Below are 23,164 nucleotides of genomic sequence, written 5' to 3'. Positions count from 1 at the left end.
AAAAGCAAGATGCTTCTCATCTGCTAATTGGATGTTTCAAAAATTTCAGTCGCTTAACAAGGGATGAAAAAGCAGCTCCTGAAGATCAACTTTAGCTAAACCAAATAATCCTTAGGTAAAACAAATAGCCTGCAAATCACCTAACCATAGGTGATTAAAGAGTTACATGTATGAATGAGTAGAGGGGAAAAAATATTTCTAGTGGATTGTGAAGAGTTACTGTAAAAATGTGGTCATCCAGGAATTCAGGAAACTTGTGTGCGTTTTCAAAAATTATGAAGTATGTTTAAAATGGCACTCTGGCTTTTTATATTTTGTTTCTATCTTCTGGGATCTATATAGGAATATTGTTGAATACTGCTTTCAAGGTTTTCTTAGCATATATTAGGGATAGAAATTTACCAATTTATTATGAAATTACATTTTCACTAAAGTCTGTTATCCTGAGGCATTAATAACCAGCACTCATGAGCTAGCAGAGGTTGGTCTTCTAACTATTGATGGTTCATTCAAGTGTCACAAGCACAGTCCCTGTCCTATCCAATAGAGAGAGCAGAAAATTAAATTCTTGGTGTATCTATCTGTGATACAAGAATGCTCTCAGAGAGCAGACCAGTCTCTATCATTACCTCTCTCTCACACATGCACTCTCAAGTTGTCTAGTTCAGATATCCTCTGCACCTCCTAACCCTTCCTGTCTGTCCCTTTCTCAGCCCACAGGTAGATGCTTATATCTCAACACAGGAGAGACACACAGGTCCCAGTTGTTAAATGCCATTTCCTCCCTTCTTTCAAGGACCTTCCACGGTCCTGGCAGTGGGAAGGAAGAAAAGCACAGGCAAGGAAGACATAAATCTTCCCCTGTCATCCTGTGGGCTGAGGCCTTGTTTCCTTTGGGAGTCACCCCCTCTTCCATCTCCCTCTCTCTCCTCTTCTCCATTGGTTTCTCTTTGCTCCCTCATCCTCACAGCTTGCTATGAAACACCACCTCCCTCCTCCAGATCTTTCCTGTCATCACACAGGAATTTTTATTTACAACCTGGGACATAGTTTTACATCCTGGATCACACGATTGGGAGAGATTATTATTGTCTGTCTCTCTTGAATTTCCATAATTACATCAGTGGACTTTGATTTTTGGACTCTATTTCATAGAAATCCAATTTTTCCCTCACTGAATTCTTTGGGACTTTTTTATTTTAAAGAAGCCTATACTATCAGTTACTAATGGCAATTAAGCCCTTGGTGGAAACGGGGGGATATACACAGGACTAGGCTGCACCTCTATAAAAAACCCTGCATAAGGTGTTGAACAGAGCAGACCAGGAAACAAAACTGCCGTTGAGAGCCATGTTTCCTTTCCAGCTTCCCTTTGCTTTGGGTAAAGAGGAAGTCATGGTTTTCTCACTCTTTTTCAAAACCACTCAGTGTGCTCTGCACACCCTGTCACTTTTCCTATTACTTACCCTATCCTTGCTCCAGTCATGAAGAAGAGTGGAGTGAATAGCTTCTGCTAATATCAGGACAGCCAAGAACAGCACCAGGTCAGGGAGGAGAAGGCTGCTTTGTAGGTCTTTCTTGTGCAGGCTGTGTCCACCTAATAGAGAGGGACCAATTCTTCTGAAAACTTGTTGATTGCCTTTGGCACTTTCCCATCTCCCACTGAGAGGAGTCTTCTCCTCCATGCCTCAAGCTCAAGCAACGGTTAGTGTCAGGACCCTTGATTATTCTCAAAAAAATGAAAAATCACTTTCTGTCTCACCTTTTTTAGAGCTGGATGGATCTGATCCCTCCAAACACCTCTCCCATGCTGCTTAGTTGCCCACCCACCTCACCATATCTCCCCAGTTTATGCTCCCTCCTTCTCAAGTTAACCATCCCATACTCTGACCCAAGAACCCAGCTCTCATTTCTACTTACTTTCTGTACAGGGGACAATTTTAGATTACTTCAAGTCCAAGCCATTACCACAAAGGCAGTGATGCATGGTGACTCTGTGTGACGAGGGATGGAAAAGATGGTGTTGTACAGCCCCAGAAAGAAGCTGGTTTGCTCACAGCATGGGTTAGCCAAGTCTTTCCTCTGTTCCCAGCTCTCCAGTCAATGTGTCCTTCCTACTTATGATTAATAGCAAGCTCTTACCATCTTTCCTCTCACATCCTTCCCATTCCTTCTTAACAAAATACAGTCTTCTCCATTGCATAAATGTATCCTTTTTGCTTTGTTTAGTCTGTAAATTCCTCAGGACAGAAATTACCTCTCCTTCCATCTCCTTTCTAAACAAAAAACACCAAAAAATTATTTGCCATTTCAGTGCTCATGATAAGGGTCACTGACCACATCCATCTTCCCAAGTTACCTCATCTAGTTGCTCATTCTGGGCAGAGATTTAGGCCTCCTGAAGCATAAAGTACAAAAAACAACTTTAGATATGACATCAACTGGCAAAGCATATCAAGTTGGAAGGACTGTAGGGTTTTCTCCTTGAAAATATTTTTCCCCTAAACATATTTATTTGTATTCTCTGAGGTAGTCTCTAGACTGTGGAGATCAAAGCAAGCTGGAAATCCAGCAGAGTTTTTAAGTGCATTAAAGGTAGCGTGTTTCAAAGCCACATGCCTGAACATTTAAGCACCATGGAAGAAATGAAGTAGCAGGTGGTAATACATGTAAACATGATTGTTCTAATCTTCATACTTTTCAACTTGTCAAAGCCTAACTCTGTGACACAACGTTTGACAAAGAGCAAAAATAAAGGATGCTGCATGCACACACAGATACACAGCACAAAACCCAAGGACACCAGCCAGCTTTGGGTTTTCTCTTTGAGCCACATTTCTGATCTTGTAAGTCATTTACAGCAATAAGGATGTGGATTTACCAGACTTATATGGAACCTGGCAAACCTGAGCACAGAGTGAGTGCTTCTTGGGAGATTTGAATACAGAAATGTAGTTCTCTGCTGCACATTTTTTCGCCAAGGTAAAGACTATAAAATGCCATCCACTACAGACTAGTGGCATTTTGTAAATGTCTGCATATTGTGAATAGATATAACCAGTCTTTAATGTTCATCACTTAGCAACTGAAGCATTGCAGAAATATTTTCAGGTGGTTTCAGAGAGTCGAAGTGAGACAAAATGAGACTATTTTTCTTTTTATTACCCCTAAAGAAATGAGAACATAATAATAAGAGGTGTCCACCAGATCTAACCCCTTTCCTACCATAACTTTTGGTGCATGTTTTCTGATCAGCTCTAGCTGCTAAGAGAAAGCTTCATCACCTGAGGTCCTGGCATGGAAACAAATAGTTGACCATTTCTGTCTCCTTCACTTTTCTGCAGAGCTTCTCAGGAAATGCCTTACTCACTGCAAGTTATCATTGCATTGCCAAAGTCAGTGGTGTTTTGATGCTTGTACCCTGGAACTTGAGATTGCTCATATTGATTTCATTGGACTTTGGATCAGAATTTGCTTATTTCAGATCTTCACTTTTTAATATTCCTCTGCTTCAAATGTCTTGATATAGCTCACAGCAGCCTCATCTACTATCACCACAGATTTTAATGAACGTAAAGTGATTTATCCATGGTAACTAGAGCTCTTGCAGGGGTAGTGGGGAGCAAATAAAGATAAACTGATCCGGTATGCTCCCAAAGAATACTTCCTGCTGATTCAAGGTTCTTGCACATTAAGAAAAGATGTCTATGGCTCCTGAGCTCATTCTCCCTGTGGATTAATGATCCATAAGGGACTCCCTGTACCAAGGAGGAGTAAATCACCCCTCCTGCTTTTGGCAGGCAGGAATGCAACTGGGGAGATAAATGCTTTTACATTTCTCTGAACTTTGCTGTTGCTCCTTGGTAAAAGATTTCCGCCTCTGGAATCCATTAAAATCTGTGAATCTCAGAAAAAGACGACTCTTCCTCCTCCCACATTTTGTGTGAGATGCTTAATCTCTGCATCCTGGGGACATAACCATTTGTGAGCTGGAAAGAGAGCATAAGCCAAGCCCTTCTCCTCTTGGGGTACCTCCTCTGATTTCCTTTACTTGCGATGAATGAAACCTTTCATTTCAACAGCATCTGACTTGTGTCAGAAGGTTCATGACTGACTGGAGCAACAATGGGGTGGCTGAGACAGATGAAACTGTTTAAAATGTGTGATTACTAAATAACTAAGGATCAGCTTTAAATACAGGGGGAGAAAGCAAGAGGAGGTATGACTGCATGGGACTTTTTAAGATTAAATGCAGCCTGGACTTTTTCTCCCTACTCCTCTCCATGACTTGCATTCCTTTAAGGAAAAGGTCATGCCTTCTCTCCCGGGTGCTACAAGCCTTCCCCAGGCAGGAGGCATATCCTGTGTCCTGTTTTCTCCAGAGGCCAATAGTGGAGCAGATGGGAGCATGACTTCCACATCGTCGCTGCTTCCACTGTGCTGTTTTTAAGTGACTTGAGTACCAAATCACTGAGTGAATCACCCTCCCTTTCAAATGTGGTGTATTCCAGCCCTAGGACCTTGCAGGGTCTGGCAGCTGATGGAGGTGGCCAGAGGGGGAAGTACCGGCTACCCACTTTGGAGTTCTGGGTGCCTATTTTGGTCAGATATAAAATTGCAGCAGTCATTGTGGGAGGAGGGGGGCACACATCCTGTAATTAAAGGTTGTGTCTGTGGTTCATTCCAGAGGAGAGACATGTATTTTCCCCATTGAATGAGGAAAATAGGCTTGGAAACTGGAACATCTAGCACATGCTGTTTTCTGCCTGACTTCCTTCACAGCTCACACCTGAGAAGAGGCTCTCAAACCCTAAGGGATCAACCCTCCTTGGTCATGCCCTGCTACCTGCAGCACACAGCAAGGTCCAGGAGTTGTGGGTGCCTGGGGGAAGTCTGCCAGGGACATACTGATAAATGTGGGTGTCTAGCTTTGCAACTGATTTTGTTTGCCACTATTTGGCACATTAAGGTAAGAGCTTGCTGTCTGTGGGCATGAGCATCCATACCCTTAAGAGGATACTTCTGCCCGACACTGAACATAATCCTGGGTGAGGGGAGATGTAGCAAGAAATGCAAAATCAGTCCCTTGACAGGCCCAAAGCCATAGCACGCCAGCTGTGGCCGAGGGCCATATCGTCTCTCCAGACTCCCAGGGCACACATATCTGTCCTTCCCATTCCCCATCCTTGCTGGCATATTTCCAATCCATCTTCTAGCTAATGGGATTTGGTACCGATTTTCCCCGTCCTTTGTTTCACTGCCACTGCACATCGCAATGAAGTGATGTGGCATTACCAGAGCTGCCTGTGTGTTTCCCTTGGCCCTCACCAGCTGGCTGTTAGGTTACACCAGTATTAAGAAAAAGAGACTTTCTTTCCCAGGGACACTGCCACCTCTTCCCATCTGCTACAGTATCCATAAGAAGTGATTGCCAAGGTAGGTTTGATCCTGATGGTGCTGGGTGTTCTTGCCTAACCAGGACTTAAACACATTTTCAGCTCTGCCCATGGAAGTGCTGTAGTGAGCATGGAGCTGATGGTCCATCTTCCCCGTTAGAGCCAGTAGCAGATGCCTAATGGAGAGTTAAAGCAGAGGGCAACCACCCAGGGATCTGAGGCATGGGAAATTCTTGAGCCAGAGTTAGCATTTCAGTGTTTAAAGGGTTGCCTTGGGGTATAAAAGCTTTTACATTTACCAGAGATTCTCGTATGAAATACTTTAACCTCCTGCTCACATCCAGACTCAGCGCTTGGCAGGACTGAGCCTTACCTCCCCCTCTTCCCTCTTCTTGAATGAGCTCTTTTAACTCGCAGTTAAAGGAATTCAACCTTGGGAGCTCAGCATTACTGAAGGCACAGCTCATGTCAGGGAGCAAGGCGCTCCTCTGCCTCGTTCGCCCAGGTAACCACAGTGCCTCCAGGAGCCATGAAGAAATGCATGTGGCCATGACTTTATCCTTTTGTCCTCTCTAACAGCCAGCTGTGCAGCAGGAGCCAGCCCGAGCAACGATAAAGGCTGTTGCCTGAAGCTCTCCATGCAACTCAGCACAGCACAAGGGTGCCAACATGCCTAGCCCCTTGTCTGGGAATGCAAGCAGGATAGGGAAACTCTCTTCCACTCCTTCTTCCCTCTTCATTCAGCAGAGCTCCTGCTTGTCGCACAAAAATATTCAGTGGAAGGCTTTAAGGAAGTAAAGCTAGTCTGCTGTGTATGTCCCTTCTTCATGAAGTGTGTGCATATCCTAGGGAACACTTCTTGCTGACTGTCTCTTAAAGGGACTCCAAAGAGCAAAGAATTTAGAAAGACAAATCTTAGAACTTCTGCCTGTGTGTTTAACTCTCATGGGGGTGGCAGGGACACAGGGAAAGGCTACCACGTCATATGAAAGTACCTTAGTGGATTTAGAAACACAGGCATTCAGGTCTTGTGGAAGAAGGAATTAAGTTTGACAGACAGGCCCTGTAAAATTGTGGGCTGTTTTATCCACTGCTTTCAGTTTTCTATTCCTTCTCTGCAGACAAAACCAAAAAATGCAAAAGGGATGTGGGCTTTACTCCTCTCTGACTTGTAACAGATACATACTTGTGTCCAAGCCTTGCCCCGACATGAAGTACAGCATAGGTCCCCCTGAAATAAACTGCAGCTCACACATATCTCAGAGTGGAACTTGGCTCTTAAACAAAGTTTAATGGGAGTCTGCTCTGGCTGAACTCTACTTATGACTTCATATTTTCCAGGGCTGTGCTAGTGCTTGTTCATTTCTTTTTTTATTTTTTTTTTCATTCTCTTTATACAAATAGGTGCTTCAGTGCTATAACTTGACCTTATGATACTGTTCCAAAGCAGACTTCTCTGGAGGCAATGGTAAATAGTTTAGGTATGTTATGAAAGGGCTTTGAGAAATTTACAGGCTTTCTCATGACTGCTTGAGAAGGCAGATTTTTGCAGCCTGTTAGGCAGCATCAGCTGGTGAATAAAATGGGAAGCTGGAAAACAGAGAAGATGGACAGAGGCTATATATTATGATCTTGACAGTGAATCCTTGGTTCTATCATGTTTCTAATATTTGTAAAATAGTTTTTAAAAGCTTTGGCCTATCTGAGCAGTGGAATGCGTGGGAGATTGGCCACCAACTTCAAAGGGAGCAGAAGCAGTTTAGCAGAGAGAGTTTTTGCAAATCCCACTTTGTATGTATACCAGTTGGTATTTCACTTGGTGTGTTGGAATGGTGCCCCGTTTTGATACAAGTGTAAATGGGACAGCAGTGACTGCTGCTGCTCAGCTGCAGAGCACGACTGCTGCTGATTCAGCTGTGGAAGAGCAGCATCCCCCCAGGCAGTAGGGGAGGTACAGAGTAACAGCTCTGCCCTAGGGTCCCTATGTTGACAGCTGAGAGAGGGCCCTTACTTTTTAGTGCATTCCAATATACTCTTACATAGGGAATACCAAGCCCAACTTTTTCCATGGCCTTCTAGAGCTACTGTATTTCAAAGGAGTCACTTAGCTGTGAAAACTGGAGTGTTCTGTTCTGTTCAGAGCAATCTAGCAAGGAAATCTCTGGCTTTATCCAACTGTTTTTTCCTTATGCTTTTCTTTTGGGGTACTTGTTTTTTCTGAGTGCAGATTTATAATGTACTTCACCTGCCCAAAAGAGCATTCCTGCTTTTTGCCCTCTCTCTCTGCACCTAGCAAACCCCTCCCTGTCAACAGATCAACGGACAGTCAGACCACATGCTGACTTGGATTAGTTTGCCAATAAATACCCCCCACCTCTTTCCTTTTGGTGGGCTGGTTTTCTGCTAGATCAGCTTGAAAGGAAAAGGGTTAGGAACAGGAATGCCCTTTTCTGCTGGAATGTAACAGCCAGCTCAAATCACAACAATTCACTCTTAGCTTTCCTGCATGTATATTTCATATATTTAGGAAAGGAGTAGCCCAAAGGCTGTACAGTAAGTCCAAAATATTTTTGTCAGAGAAGTGCCATAGCAAGCATTTGTTGCTATTGAAAAGTACTAGACCATATTTCTTTGCTTAATGACACACATTAATCCTCCATTGAAATTGCCAGGGCTCTCCAAGCCGAATCTGTCTTTAAAGGTTTAAAATATAGTCCAAACTATAAAAATGTAGCATTCTGGCAGAAAAAGGAACTGAAAAAAATCTCAGCAATGTCCCTTTTTTTTTTTCCTTTGCTGTTTAAACCACTAAGGACATCATCTACAAGCTTCAAAATGGTTGCAAAAACATGGCATTTTTTAAATTGGTCACCAAAATAGGAATATTATCCAAGTACCCACTGCTACTTCTGTTTTTGGTCCAGTTTCCTAATGAAATGAATCTTATGTGTTCCTGCCATCCATCTTTCTGCTTAATCATCTGCTCATCCATCTGCCACTTCCCATCAAGAACTTTTGGATCCACTGACCAGTTTCAACCAGATTTTAAAAAGAGGCAGAATCCTCAGAAATTATTATCATTCTCCAAGTTGTTTGAAAGTCAACATTTGTCTACAGACAGCCATTCAAGTGAGCAGTAACCCAAAAAGGACTCCTTATTAGGAGACTAAACTAAATGGAGTTATTTTCTAGTTGGGAATATAGTAGCATCAAATTTTGACACAATAAGATTGCTTCCATAAACATGACTGCAACTTAACAAGCAAAAACGAAGTGTAAGACACTATTTAAGCACCTGTAGGAGAGATATAACCCTTCTGACCAGTGCATGTTGAAAGCTCTGCAAAAAAGGCTCTGCCTACCTTATAGAAAGGCTAAGCCCTCAGCACAGGCTTTGGAAAGGGATGGTTAAGCACTGCTAACAGTAATAGTTGGAATTTGTTTTCCCTAATTATAGACTCCAGAAAGCTAGGCTTCTAATCTAAGCTAGTCTTCTAGGTTTGCTGGTTGGCTGATGGGAAGAGAAATTCCCACCCCATCCCCCAGGATTCATCACACCTCTGTTGGAGCTGAATGGATCTCCTTGCAAGAAGGCATGTCAGAATAGGATAGGATAGGATAGGATAGGATAGGATAGGATAGGATAGTTCAAGTTGGAAGGGATCTACAACAATCATATAGGCCAACTGCCAACTAGTGTCCTCTCTGCAGCACATGTGGAGACAGTTTAGATCACATAGGCTCCTTTCCAGTAGTCAAAAATCTTGCCAGGCTGGTTATTAGCTCTCCACCTACATGGTACTTACCGTTCATGTTGCATGAGGAGAGGGGAACATTAATAATGAGTTGTTAATGAATCTCACAACAGTATAAGTCCCATGCTGAAAAACTTTCAGTATATGGCTTCAGTGAAGGTTTTTTCATGCTCATCTCTGTTAATGTATTCAGTATGCTATTTGTCAAATAATACCAGACAACTGTCCAAAAATAATAGACAAGCGAGACTTTTTCTTTTTTTTCCTCTTTTTAACAATTATTGCACAATCTGTCTAGAATTGCTCAGATGAATGATAGATGGCAAAGAAGTTTTGCTAAAATTGCTCAACTCCATTCAGACAGCTTGGACTGATACATAAATGCTTTTCAGATAATAAAATGGGCTTTGTCTTTTTAAATGGAGCAGATATGCAAAAGAAATCTGCATATTCATTGCAGAATCCTTGGAAAATGAGAAAAGTTGTTGCCCTGAGCTACTATTTGCCTTGCAAGTTTCTAAGGTGTTTCAATATGTTTTATTTCCTTTGTTTAATATGCTCAATATTTAAAGCATTTGGAAGATTGTTTCCACTACAGATATCTCTATTAATAATATTAACCTCATCAGTGCTCCAGGAAAGATCTCTGTGTCCCTGAAGAGCATATGCTAAACATCCTGACATTTCCACTTGCAATGCTTAGTAGATAGTGCCTTAGGCAAGCACTGGTGTATGAGCTGGAAGTAGCTGAATACAATTCATATCAAATAAGCTAGGGGACAGAGCACAGAGAGCTCCTGTTTCCAAGAATTGTAACCTGTCGGACTGCTTTGCTACAAAATATTGGTGGTGAGAATGAGATATAAAGGAAGAAACCTACCCATGTTGGGAAAATTATTATACTTTTCTAAGGACAGTAGCCTGGCACTACATTCTTTCAATTGTCAGGATAATATCTTCATGCATAACTGCAGGCTTTCACCAGCTTCCAGGTAATTTCTAGATGACATCACCTGTAATTTGATCGTATCACCTGTAATTTAAGCACAAGGTCAAGTTTCTTCTTCTCAAAAGGAGAAATAGACATTTAACAGCCTTAATAGAATAATGGCCATGTTTCTTTCCTTGCATGTCATTGTTCATTAAAATAAGTTTTCTGCCAGCAACAGAGCCAGTCAAACACTCTTGGGTTTGGATTTATGACTCTGCCCCCTAAATCCCACCCCCAGCATACACTAGCTCCCTCCCACAGCAGCTCCCCATGGGGAGGGGACGCACCTTGCTGCAACTCCTCTGGACCTACATGCATCATGACTGGAAAGCATGTGGCGACTGAAGAACCGGCTGCTCCTTTAGCAGCTGAAAATTGCTGAGTCCTCGCTGCCTTTCCTTCACTGCTGGACTACTCTAGTCTCCCTTTTCTCTCCAGCCTACAGCTTTCATGAAAATTGAGGCAAACTGCTTATCTTTGCCTGTTCTTCCTTTAAAAACAGTTGAATAATGGAGTCAAAAATCATGAAGATTACAAGGACAGTCAGGCACACAGCAGGAACAGAGAAAATCAGTGCAGAAATGCTACCAAATGTATTTGATGGAAATATTTCAAATACTAACAGGCAGTTCAGTTTGTCTTAGTCGGGGGACTAATTTTGACTAATGTTTGTCTTAAACAGTGCCTCATCTATAAAAAGGGTATGTTTCAAATGTAAACTAAAACCTAATCTTAAGAAGTTATTAAGTCATAAAATCAAGCACAGCAACATTGAGAAACACAGAGATCACCTTATCCTCTGATGACACAGTAAAAAGGCCTGAGAGTCAGGACTGAGGCTGGTAGACCTGTTAGGTACAAGTTAAAAGCGCATCTTGGTAAATAATTACAAGCAGTTTCGCAGTTAAATCATCTTACTGCATCATATAACCATTTACGCAAGGGGTTGGGAAGGAATTATCATGTCCTCCAAGACCTCTTGGCCTCTGACTTTCCACTGGAAGGTTCTGGCTCAAATTTTTATGCTTATGTTTCTAACATGCAAAGTTTAGGTCAGTGAGGTATGCTTTTTTCATGCACTGTTTCTCAAGAATTACAAGTTAAGTATCTGTTACAGGTTGTCAGATGGGCTTTCACTGTATCCATAGTCAGCTCCTTTGATTACCTACGATCATTTGCAGCATTTACAATGGTTAATCAATTAAGCCAGTGACTCCTTTCCATTCAGCTTTGATCTAAGTGATTGAGCAAATGGCTGTTTTGTTCCCATTTTGATTCAGCAAAAATGACTAGAGCTTGAAATTGTTGACTTTGGAGGAAAGTCAGGCAGAAATTATTTGGCAGATTTGCTGGATATTTAGTGTTTCTTTCAAAACCTTCCCAATTAAAAAGCACTCAAAAGGAGTATTCTGTTCTGATGAAAAGGGGGAAGGTGGGAGGAGAGGGGACACACGCAGGAAAACAGCCTGATTGTGGACTGTACCTTATGGACTGATTCATACCACATTTGTCACTCCTTTAATGAAGCAATACAGGTCAATTTATCTTCCCCAGCAAGATGTACATTTGGAGCATAAGCCAGCTCTGACACTTGTGAAGGAAAAATGTAAATGATGGCCTGGTGACATTAACATATTTCCACGGAAAAGTAAGGAACTTTTTGCAGTGATACAACTATAAACATGAGGCAGACAAAACAAGGCACAACTTGCAAGTTGCCACATGCAGCATTTTTTGAAAAAGATTAGACCTTCTTCCAGGTCCACACACATCACTCACCCTTTGTATGAGAAGAAGGCAGCATTTGCTCTTCAGACATCAAGCAGCTTTGCCGTAGAGGCACACCAAAAACCAGCAACTATACATGAGCGGCAAGACCACCACAGGGTGAACCTTGGTGGCTTCCCACATCCCATCTCTAAATTCAAGATTTCCACAGCATCCTTTTGTGAGCTTCCTTGCCCACTTGCTAAGGAGCTCCAGTGCCAGGGAGGCAGGTCCTTTCTCTAACCTCTCCTCTGCTCTGGGTTTCTTCTGCCAACCCTGAAACCCTCTCATTCCTCCTGATGCTGTGAGCAGCAGGCAGTTCTATCTGAATTTCTCTGTTAATTTTTTACTGTATATACACACAGTATATATATACTGTATATACATCAGTGTGAATACATAGGCGACATTAAATATCTGCTACCGGAGGGGACTCGGGCCTACAGTAAGCTGTCTCTCAAGTACTGTGCTGTAATGGGAGCTTTAAGGTTGTCACATTTATAGCACTTCTAAGGGGGCATTGCCATTTTAATGCTCTTACGGGATGCACTTTGCTTAATTGCCATCAGAATTGGTGGTTGGTATTCAACCACCCTGAGCTAAGGAGCTAAAGTACTTTAATGTATGTCTCTAGAAAGTGCATTAAAAAAAAAAAGCATGTGGTTTAAACTGAAAGGGGAATTTGGGTTTTTTCCAGTTCTTGTGGGGGATAAACAGAAAAGTTTGATTTAACTCAAAAATCTGTATTTTGTTTAGATTATGTAATCTGTTAAAACACAATTTTCTTCTCTTTTTTAATTCTTTTAAAATTTTGTTTCAAAATACAGAATATCTGTTCAGTTTTAAAAGATCCTTATTATTTTTCATCTAAAATAACTTCCCAAATTTCGTGAACATTTTCTCCTTCTCCCTCTTTTCATTAAGGGATATCATATGATTAAGTTTTGACAAGTTGACTTTTAGTCCATTTGTCCATCTCTGATTTTCCCTAAGACCCAAGTGCAATTCAACTTCCCAAAAGAAGGAAAAACTGTGTGAGTAAAATCATTACTCCCTCAAACACTGGAAAACATATTTTCTCTTATTTACTGTATAACATTCTATAATGGTACAAAAATATTTTGCTGACACTGTATACCAGAATCAAATGTGAACTACTAAAATTATGTGGCAATCCTAATCTAATTAAACTAATTTGATAATGCCCTTTTATCCTCACTGTATTACAAAGTGTGAAAAGTCTTGAACAGACCTTTATGTTAATTGAATGAGACTGGATTTTGTCTTCTTGGAGTTAATGACAAAGTACTTGCTAGCTAGGATAGCAAGAGGATTGGGCCCTGTGTATTTTAATTTTGTAGATATTTTTAGTCTGCATGATTTACCTTACATTTGGAGCACAGTCCATTTACTTACCCAAAAGATCATGTGGTGGTTGTTGTATGTCACCATTATTGTCCTTATAATAATTTAGTATATAAATGGAAGCCAAATTATTCTGTCTCTTGTCCAGATTGACAGATGAGAAACTGTTCCTTAATTTTAAAAGAACAGCCTTGATGTGTTTCATTATCTAATGGGAGACGGTGATGGCTTTTTCAGCAGAATGTGTCAAATTGATGGGTTCAGGCTGATGACCCTGCGGGATAAGAGATGCCAGCTCTGGCAGGGCACCGCACACTTACTGGCAAATATTAAAATAGGTAATGACATTTTTTTTTTAATCCAGAAAGGCCTCGGTGCGATGCATCTGATATCGTAACACAGGCCAGAGAGCAGCTTGAGCAATTAACATATTTTTAACATGAAGTTTTCAGAAGTTGGTTCAACTCATTTTTACACATGCAGCTGCAGTGAACCAGTTCTAACTATAGCTTGTAAATTAAATCAGTATGCTAAGGTTAATAGATTAATGATTTTCTCATGAATGCAATGTGTTGGCAAGGCACAAACATAAACCAAAGGGCAAGGAGGACATACCACAGTTGCATAAACAATGGAGATGTTAAGACTTCATTAGTTGTTCCATACTAAATGTGTGGTAAGAAAAGTCTTGCATCAGTGATGGCAATAGGGACACATTAAGACTTGGTTTTACAGTCAAGAGGAATGATGACTGCAGAAGAGCATATAAAGAACAGAAGAGAGCCCCTGGGAAAGGAGCAGTTATAAGAAATAAATTTTTATATACATGATATTAAAAAATTTAAAATTGTAAAAATTTTAGTAAAGTTTTTTAACAATTGCACAAGCTTCCTGGTAGACTCTGTAGATCCCTCAATACTTTCAGAAGTTTATAATATTTTACCGAACCCAATCAAATACCTTACTATTGTCTTCAGTGGAAGGAATTAGATCAGCAATGAGTGGTTTTGAAACCCCACCTAAATTCTTCACATAAAAAGGCAGTCTTCCTTTAAAATTACAACTTTTTTAAAATAAGGCAAAATTGATATAGTATGTTGTGCTAGGTCAATTGATACAACTCAAAAAATAGACCATAATTTACTAGACTCGGTATTACTGAGTAAACTGTATTTCATTAGTTTCCAGTTATACTTAAAGCTCTCTTTCAAATGTATGAATGTATGAAAGAACAATCAATACAGAGGCAAAATCCTTCTCTGAATTACATTTATATCTGGCCTGAATCAGTAACTGGATGTTATTCAGTTTGAACATCTCCCTTGTTTACCGGAAGTGCACAGATAGATAGTACTAATATTTAAGACAAAACCATTAAACATTTAACAGTTGAATTCAAAAGACACATTTCAGCCTACAGACTGCTTGCACACCACTTCCTGCAAGGATACGGTCAATACTTGGAGTGGTTCTGCAGAGCACGTCCACGGATATACCGAGATAAGGTTGGGCTGTTCCTCACCTGGAAAAGCCCCACTAGCAGCCGTGTTTTTCATAAGGTGGTTAGGTGAGCTGATTAAAGATGAAATCTTACTGTGCGTTTCCTAGTCTGCACACCTAGGAAAGCCCTAAGAAGGAAATCACTGCCCTAAGGACCTCAGCTCAGCATTCGCAGGGACTGAATGAATTTCAAGCACTTCTCTTGCAATGAACGGGTACATCAAGAGAGAAAATGGGTTGCCCAAGAAAGCACTTAGAGACCTACTTGAGTGTAATTTAGCAGCCAAGGCTTCGCCTGAGAGTGTAACCACAAGCAGGTAGCAATGGAGCATCGTGATAAAAGATGGCTTAAGTTGCTGAGAATCAAAAGCACAAGCTTATGGGTAGGAAAATCCTGAAAGGCAGGAGCAGGAGCAGTGCTGCCTGACTGGTGTTGAGTGGCTTTGAAAACTTTGTTGTAAAAGCTAGTTATCGCACACAGATATCTGTATACTCACTCAGCTTGACTCACCCTCTCCAAAACAGCAGTATCAACCACAGCTGCAAGGAAATTGTGACAACATGAGCTGTAATCTCAGGCTTTTCTTTCTATAGTCAACACTACTTAGCAGTAAGCACTTGTCCAGCTTTAGTTTGGAGCTTTATCTTGGGAAATGAGAGAGACACTGAGAAGTTTGGGGTAAGGTCTATGTTACCCCATCACATTGCTCTTATGGATTACACACCAGTAGATTAGATCTATCCTGTAGGATGATTCCCATACATTCATATCAAGTGTGCCAAATGGGGATCCCTTCGCAGGTACGGTTTCCCTTTCATGCCTTTTCCATGTGTAAATCCACAACAAGCGAACGTGTAGGTACACAAATTGCTAAACATGGTGCTGACTGCAAAACCACTAAGGGTGCAAGTACCAGATTTTTTTCTGGAAACTCCTTTAGCAGGCAAAAACTGTGCCTGAAAAATGAGAAAACTTGAACCTCTCTGCAAGTTTATCCCATGTGTCAGTGACAGTAGCCACAGAAGCACATAAGGTATTGTTTTCTGCAAGTAGCAGGATCTAAAATCTATGCTTTCTATGCTGGATGGGAGAATGTATTTGGGGAATGAATATGCCCCTTCCTATCACCATATAAGTTCAATGGCTTGTCACTTTGGATGTCTTAACATGGTTATGCTTCTAAAGTAGCTCACTGATAAGTCTTGTCAGGATTCTCATAATACTTTGTGTTTTACTTAAAGACCTGTTTCCTGGTGTCACAAAATCATGCCAAAACCTCAGTTTTCATCTACAAAGTGCATTTTGGTTTTGGCATTGTAGAGAAGGGCTGGTAACTAAGACTTGAATGAAGCTCAGGTATGAAAGAAAGGGTAAATAAAAAAGTTTTAAATTATTTTAAAGCCAGTGTCATAATTTTCGAACAGGAAGTGACTTATGGATTTTAGTGGTTCAGTTTTGCAATTTAAAGAACAAAAGAAACCATTACAACTGCCAAGAGAAGTGCATAGCAAAACAAGGAGAGTGCTGAACCTCAAACATTTTCACTGCTGGACCTGCCTCCTTCAAACAAGTGCTCCTCAGCCAAAATGGAATGGGATTAACTGAAACTAGAAAAAAACTATCAAAATTAATAAAACCCAAGTTTTATTGGAAAATAGCACCTGCAGGAGATGCTTTAACAAATTTACCACTGGCTACATTAACATAAAAGCTAATTGTACTGGCTTTTTACCTTTGAAGCACAAAGGCAGAGATCTGCTTGCAGTATTTAAGTCAGGAATATTCCTGGGGCTTTCAGAGGCTGCTGCCTTCTCAGCATGATTTGATTGATGAGAATGAGACAGGTAGCAATTGTCGTTCTATTGCAAAATTCCTTATCTATAAATTTATGGGCAGAACTGGAATTTGATGAATTTCAGGTCATGGCACAAAGACATTTCTTTCCCTTCATTCTGACTTATAGAAACATACTTTCCAACAACAGGCAATTTGATTTGGATGTTCTAGTCTTGATTTAGCCAACTCATTCTGATGGCCAGAGATTTTACAAAAAACAACTTTTCCCACAATCTTTTGATTTCTGCATGTCATGGCAATGAATGGCACTAAATAACAACACTGTCTAAACACTTCAGGACCAGATTGTACCTATGGACAAGGGCCAGTATAACAGTGAGAGGAAGTTTTGCAAGGACAATTTAGCAGCAGATAACACAAAAGATGTCCTTGAAACAAAGGAAAATAGCCAAAACAGGTGTAACAGAAGTTACTGAAATACAGACCTCTGAGTCCTCTGCGTGTGAAGAAAAGCAGAATAAAGAAGGTACAAGAGGCCAAGCCTACATCCATTGCTCTTCTAAAAATTCCTCCGGTACCTTGTATATTTTTTCTGCCTCAGAAAGTGAAGATTCAGTCCTACAGTAATGCAGTGTGCTTCTCACATAGACTGAGCTGATGTTTAGAGAGACCACGCTGAGGTTCCTGGCCATGCATGGATTCCTGTGTGGATAGTGGCTGTTGTCTCACCCCTGCTTTGGCAAGACGGCCTCATTTCATGAGTGCATGCCTTGCATTTTCTTCATGTTTGTGAAGGGTGATACTGCTTGAATCTTGAATGACACTGATACCTTCCCTTGCTGCCTAGCAATACTGTGATGTTGCCATGAATCACATAGCTATTTTTGGACAAAGTGAAATTTCTGAGACTGTGAGACAGGCATTGAGGGTCCCTCTCTTCCCTCCATCATTGTTGCTCCAAAACTGATCCAGGGAGCGAACCCTGGAAACTTCTGGTCATTGGTGGTACCTGCAGTGTCCTGGCACTCTGGATGATGCAGCAAAAGGTCATCTGAGAGGACAGCAAGCCCATTCCATGGTCAAAAGTCGACACACAAAGGAGAAGTCAGGCTCTTGTGCTTGCAGTTAAATGGGAACTGTGGTGAGTGAAGCCACATCAAGGTGTTAGGTGGTTGCTGAATAGCACAGCATTGTCAGCTTAACAGATCAGTGCTGACTACACAATAGCTCAAGATGGGCCCAGCAGTCTTCTGAAAACTTAGAAAGTACAGTATGGAAATGAAAACTTTTCTGCAAAGTGGTGATACTGTAATCCATTATCAGAAAGCACTGTGGTGGCAAGTACTAGAGATAAGGCACCTGCTTGTTATCTGAGTCTGAGAGGCACCTGGGAACGAGAGGAAAGAGCAGAGAGTTACTAGCATACCTTTTTATAATTAAAGGGATAATGATTTGATCTGGAATTAATGTTTGGAAGCAAGCTGCGTGGCTAGGGAAGCACTTTAGAATTCACACCTTCAAGTATTTGATTGCTGTAGAGGAGCCTGCTTTTTGGGCATGCAGCATATATTTGGTGTATAAAGAAATACAGAACAGTTTGACCTTGAAGCAATTAATCTCTTCTGAGGCACACGGGTTTTGAATGGACGTAGACATAATTTGAGCTTTTAAATTACACAAGGCGTGTTCAATCTTTCCATCACAGTACAACTGCAAGAAAATGTGGGAAGGATCTCTGGGGTAGAGGAAAGTACTCCTACTTTCTAGAAAAAGCATCTCCCATGTTTGGGAAGAGGGGGATACTTTGAATCTCAGGTCTCCTCAGTTTATTGCAATTTGATATAAGGGACCGGACATGAGTAAGGAGAGAGCTGCTGATACTGTCTTATCCTTGTATCATATATCACAGATTTAGCAAAAGGAGAGCCAGATATCAGCCATAATGCCACTGTTGAATTTATAGAAGGTTTTGGAATTACCATTTTTACCTTTTCCAGAGAAGTTTTCTGTCCGCTGTATTTACCAAAGGGAAATAAAAAAAAGACCACACATAAAACAATTATTTGACTTGTTCGGAAACCAGTATCATTTAGAATTGCATAAATAGTACAATAATAAAGAAAGAAAGGAGTGTCCTATCATAAACCTAGCATGGAAAAACTCCAGGAGTTCATCACCTTCTCAGACATTCACATAATTCAGGACTAAGTGGGCTGATACAAATGGCATGAAATAAGGAGGAGAAAACAAGATCAGAATTGTACCCTGATCAGCTAAGGGGAAGCTAGTGAAGAAATGCTTGTTTATATGAATTTGCTTTCACTTAAGGTCTATATCATACAATAAGGAGAGAAAAATCCTTACCATTCTTTAGGATTTTTTTTTCTTCTCCCCTTTAAAACACTTTGGCTAATCATTAGTTATTTTGGATGTTCTTAGTAAGTGCTATAATTAAGATCAAAATGTAATTCAAATTCTAACTGCCCTTTCAGCAGCTTACAACTTTTCAAACCAATTTCTTACTTCTTAAAAAGACACGGTCAGGTACTTCTCTTTTGCATTTAAATTGCAAAGTTATCTTTTTTTATAAATTATAATCCAGTAAAGAAAGTAATTTGATTTATCAGCACTGAATTCAGACTTACTCTAAGTGGGGACTGTGTTTTATAAGACACACCTAACAGGCTTGCCTTGATTCCAAATGTAGGTTTAAAAGAAAACAAATGCTAAGATTAAAAACAGGATATTGCAGATAAATAAATACTAATTGAAATCAATACAGCCAGATTAATTTGCACCAAATCAAGATCCAGACCATGCTCAGAAGAGCCATAATTGGGAAAATAAATAGGCACCAATATTTTTTTTCCCAAAACTACCTTTCTGAGAGTAATCACAATACCTAAACGTTTTTAATTTAATCATTCACTGGAGGATGTTACAGGTAAGTGCTCATAATAAACAGTAGGTGTTTCCCTGAGGGCCTTGATAGTTTGCATAATGTGCTAGCTATTTATTTTCCAGTGTTATGGTGGCAGAAAACTGTTACAGTACAGCTAACTCTAACGAGAAGTTTCATAAATGTCTTTTGCTAATGAGAGATCTTGTTTAAGTTCTGAGTTTGAGAGGTTAAAATAATACAGCACCACCAGTACAGTCACTGCTGTTACATATGATCCAATTCCTTTTTCTTTAATTAACTTTTGTATATTCTAATCTATTTATAGATGAAGACATTGAGAGCCCCACAGCTGGAGCAGATGTGGCTGTTATTGGAGGTAAGTAGCAGACCGTACTAAGCAGCACCATTAGAATTAAAACAGCGGGTTGGTTGATTTCTTGCATTTTGCAAAACCCCTACTTTGCTGACAAGACAACAGGAGCAACACAATTAGAGTTAATTAGGCCAGTGGGAAATCTGCTCCCAGAGGGGCTATTGGCAAGATAACGAGATGAGATAATGAGCATAAACCATATAGTGAGCAGTACCACCCCCATCCATTCCTCATTTTAGGACAAAATACCTAACTGTCCAGCAGCAAAGTCAACCTCTGATATACTTCATTATTCACTGGGCCAAGATTGTTATTTAATACAGAACTGGTATAGCACCTTTGATTTGAGCCATGCTAGCTCATACCAGCTGACCCTTTATTTTTACAGAATATACCACAGTGCATTTTCTGGTGTTCTGTTAAAGCTCTCTCATGCATTTAAACTAAATACAATTGTCAGAATAAATGAGCAAAGCTATGTTCACGGAGAGACCCTGTCTTGATTTTTATTGTGTTTGTTCATTTCCATGCTAACGCACTAATTTCAGTCATTCACAAGGGGGTATACCAATCATTAGTGCAAATTGGTGAGGTTCTGCTATATTTCCCTCAGGTCCCATCTCCCGTAACTTTAATTTCAGCTTTCTATGAACAAGTAGCAGGTAAATTGATTTGTGCTTAGTCCCTTAGGCTTATTAATATTGTGCTACATCCAAAGCCTATTAAAGCCTCTTGTGTCAAGGGATACCAGTGAGGTCCTAAAAATTGATGAAGCCCCCACTGCAACTATGATATTATTGTAAACCTAAAGTTCTTTGTATAAGCAATTTCATTTCTGCTAGCAGTAACTTCACTTTCCAGAACCAGGCACCATAAAATCTGCAGAATAACATTGCAGGCATATTTTTTAAGACAGAGTTGTAATTTTTATTTACCCTGCTAATATTCTGTCCATTCCCCTGTTTTCATGCCAATAGGGGATCCCCACTCAGTTTACTGATGCTGATAAATCTAAAGCTTTGGAGATACCCACTCCTGCCACATATCTTGAACACAGGGGACAGAAGAGAGATATTGTCCACATACCCCTCTTTGTCAAAGAATAGTAGGCATTTCCAGGGAGCAATTCATCTGACCAAATGTAGGAATTCAGTTTTAGAAGAAGAGTCACCCCAGACACACACCATCCACTGACAGCAAAGGAAGCCCAAGGGGAGTAACTGAGATAGAGCCTCCTGAACTGTAGATACCTACAATGAGTCAGATGAATTCCTAACTACTGCATCCTCACAGCACCTTCACACTCCACATACGAGATTTTCCTAGGAGTGTCCTGTTCTGGTGCTTTTTATTGTGTATTTCTTTAATGTTTGGTTTACTCCTGGAACTTGAATTTACTTTCCTTCACTAGGAGTGCTTCCATTTACCATTTAGTCCTATGTACGTTTGGGTTACCTATGGAAATTTTGGTCCAGTCAACACATTGCTAGTAATTAGCCTTAGTCCAGGAGACAGGCAAGATCTACCCAGAATCCCTTCCTCCCTTCCCTCCCCTCCTCCAGGTGTCACTTCCACATTCATTACAATCAGACTTGCTTAATTAGAGCACAGCATGAAATGGCAGCTTGCAAATACAGAGCAGTACTGCAGCCACACAGCTCCTGCTATTTGTTGAATGTCTCCCAAGAAATAGCCAGTGCCCTGTGCTTCTCCTGAAATTGAGTACACTTGTGGAGGCAGGGTTGGGTTGCCTGCAAACTCCCCGGGGTATATGTTACCAGAAGGATGAAAGAAACCTATTGGTTTTCCTTTATGTTCTCTTATTTCTCCTCATTTTGTAATGAACTTTTAGCTCTGATGAGTTCAACCAAATCAAGCCATTGATTTGAAAGAAAGCTAGTGAGAATTTGACCTGCATTCTTGCAGTATCTATATCCCATCTTGTGCTTTGCAGTGTCACACTCTGTTCTGACTCTGCCCGCTGCAACATGTGAACGTCTTATGATACATGGGCTTTCCTCTATCAAGTAATTCAAGTTGTCATGTCTGGCTGTGAGATACTGCTCGTATTTCATTACTGGCAATATACTTAACTGGTCTCTTTCCTCCAGGTGTGATAGCTGCAGTGGTATTTGTCCTCATTTGCCTGCTGGTGGTGATGGTCCGGTACATGTACAGGCATAAGGGCACCTACCACACCAACGAGGCAAAAGGAACTGAGTTTGCCGAAAGCGCAGATGCCGCTTTGAAAAATGACCCCGCTCTCCAGGAAGCAGTGGATGAGAGCAAAAAGGAATATTTCATTTGAGAGGCAAGGATTTCCATGGAGACTCCCCGAAGGGAATCAATCAGAAATGCTACATCAACAGAAGTGCTAAGAGATGGATAATATGAGGATACAAGCAAGCGTCCTAATTGAAAAGTATCTCTTTACTTTTTTTGTCACTGGGTTGTTTCTTTTCCTCTACCGGTGAAGAACTAAATGCCAGATACTTGCCTGTTGATTTTATTAGCAACACAGCTGGTCACAGTTGAAATCAATATCAGATAAGAAGAAACAAAATCTCAGTATGAGTGATACACCAAAACCAGATAAAGATAGCAAATGTCAAGCCTTGACATTTGGTGAAAATAGCAGATGCCAATGGAAAACATCCTCTTAGAGTTAATGATGCATCCTATGCTGATATGATACAGAACTAACTGAAATTGAATTTCAAATGGTCACAGAACAAACATTAAACTAGATAAAGCTGATGTAGCTGGAACAAAAATAGCTTTCTAGCCCAGATATCTCCCCCCTCCCCTTAAATGTGCAATTTTATTGGCATGGGGGAGTTTATTTTGTTTGTTTGGGGATTTAGATTGGGATTTTTTTTTTTAATTTTTTGAATTTTATGTATATAAAAATCAAAGACACTTCAAAGAAATAAAACTATTGGAAAACTTGGAAGATGTAAGAATGAAGGATTTATTTCTAACTCCCTCTGCATGGCAGCTTGAGAACTGCAAAATGTTGGAATTTACAATGTAGTATATGGTAGTCAGTAGACTTACAAATATGATTCCAATTAGTTGGTAGGTTCCCTGCATGCATGCATAAATAGATACATGTTAAAAGGTAAAGCATCTTGGTTTGAGCAGGCTTTTTGAAACAACGGAGCTCAACTAGGTTTTTTCATGTAAGATATTTTTGTCTGAGTATTTATTTATTTATTTTGCATTGGAAAATTTTCTTGAATGCCCACCAGCAGGATTTTGGATTTTTGAAGGGAAAGGAATTCAGTTCTGGTGCAGATACTGATAAACCTTATACC

General features: G+C 40.5%; 1 protein-coding gene across 1 annotated transcript in view; it reads left to right on the top strand.

Moving 5' to 3' along the window:
* GYPC (glycophorin C (Gerbich blood group)) overlaps positions 1 to 22,674 on the top strand; it is a 30,266-nt gene extending 7,592 nt beyond the window's left edge. The window contains exons 2-3 of the mRNA XM_010568554.1: positions 19,800 to 19,850; positions 21,959 to 22,674. Coding sequence (XP_010566856.1) covers positions 19,800 to 19,850; positions 21,959 to 22,155 — 248 coding nt within the window. The 3' untranslated portion in view covers positions 22,156 to 22,674. The remainder of the gene's footprint in view (positions 1 to 19,799; positions 19,851 to 21,958) is intronic.
* Positions 22,675 to 23,164: the final 490 nt, after the last annotated feature.

Source organism: Haliaeetus leucocephalus, unplaced genomic scaffold (assembly GCF_000737465.1).
Source record: "Haliaeetus leucocephalus isolate CR32 unplaced genomic scaffold, Haliaeetus_leucocephalus-4.0 Scaffold1, whole genome shotgun sequence".
Lineage (NCBI taxonomy): Eukaryota > Metazoa > Chordata > Aves > Accipitriformes > Accipitridae > Haliaeetus > Haliaeetus leucocephalus.
The sequence above is the reverse complement of the archived record's forward strand: the minus strand, read 5'-3'. Positions and strand labels throughout refer to the sequence as shown.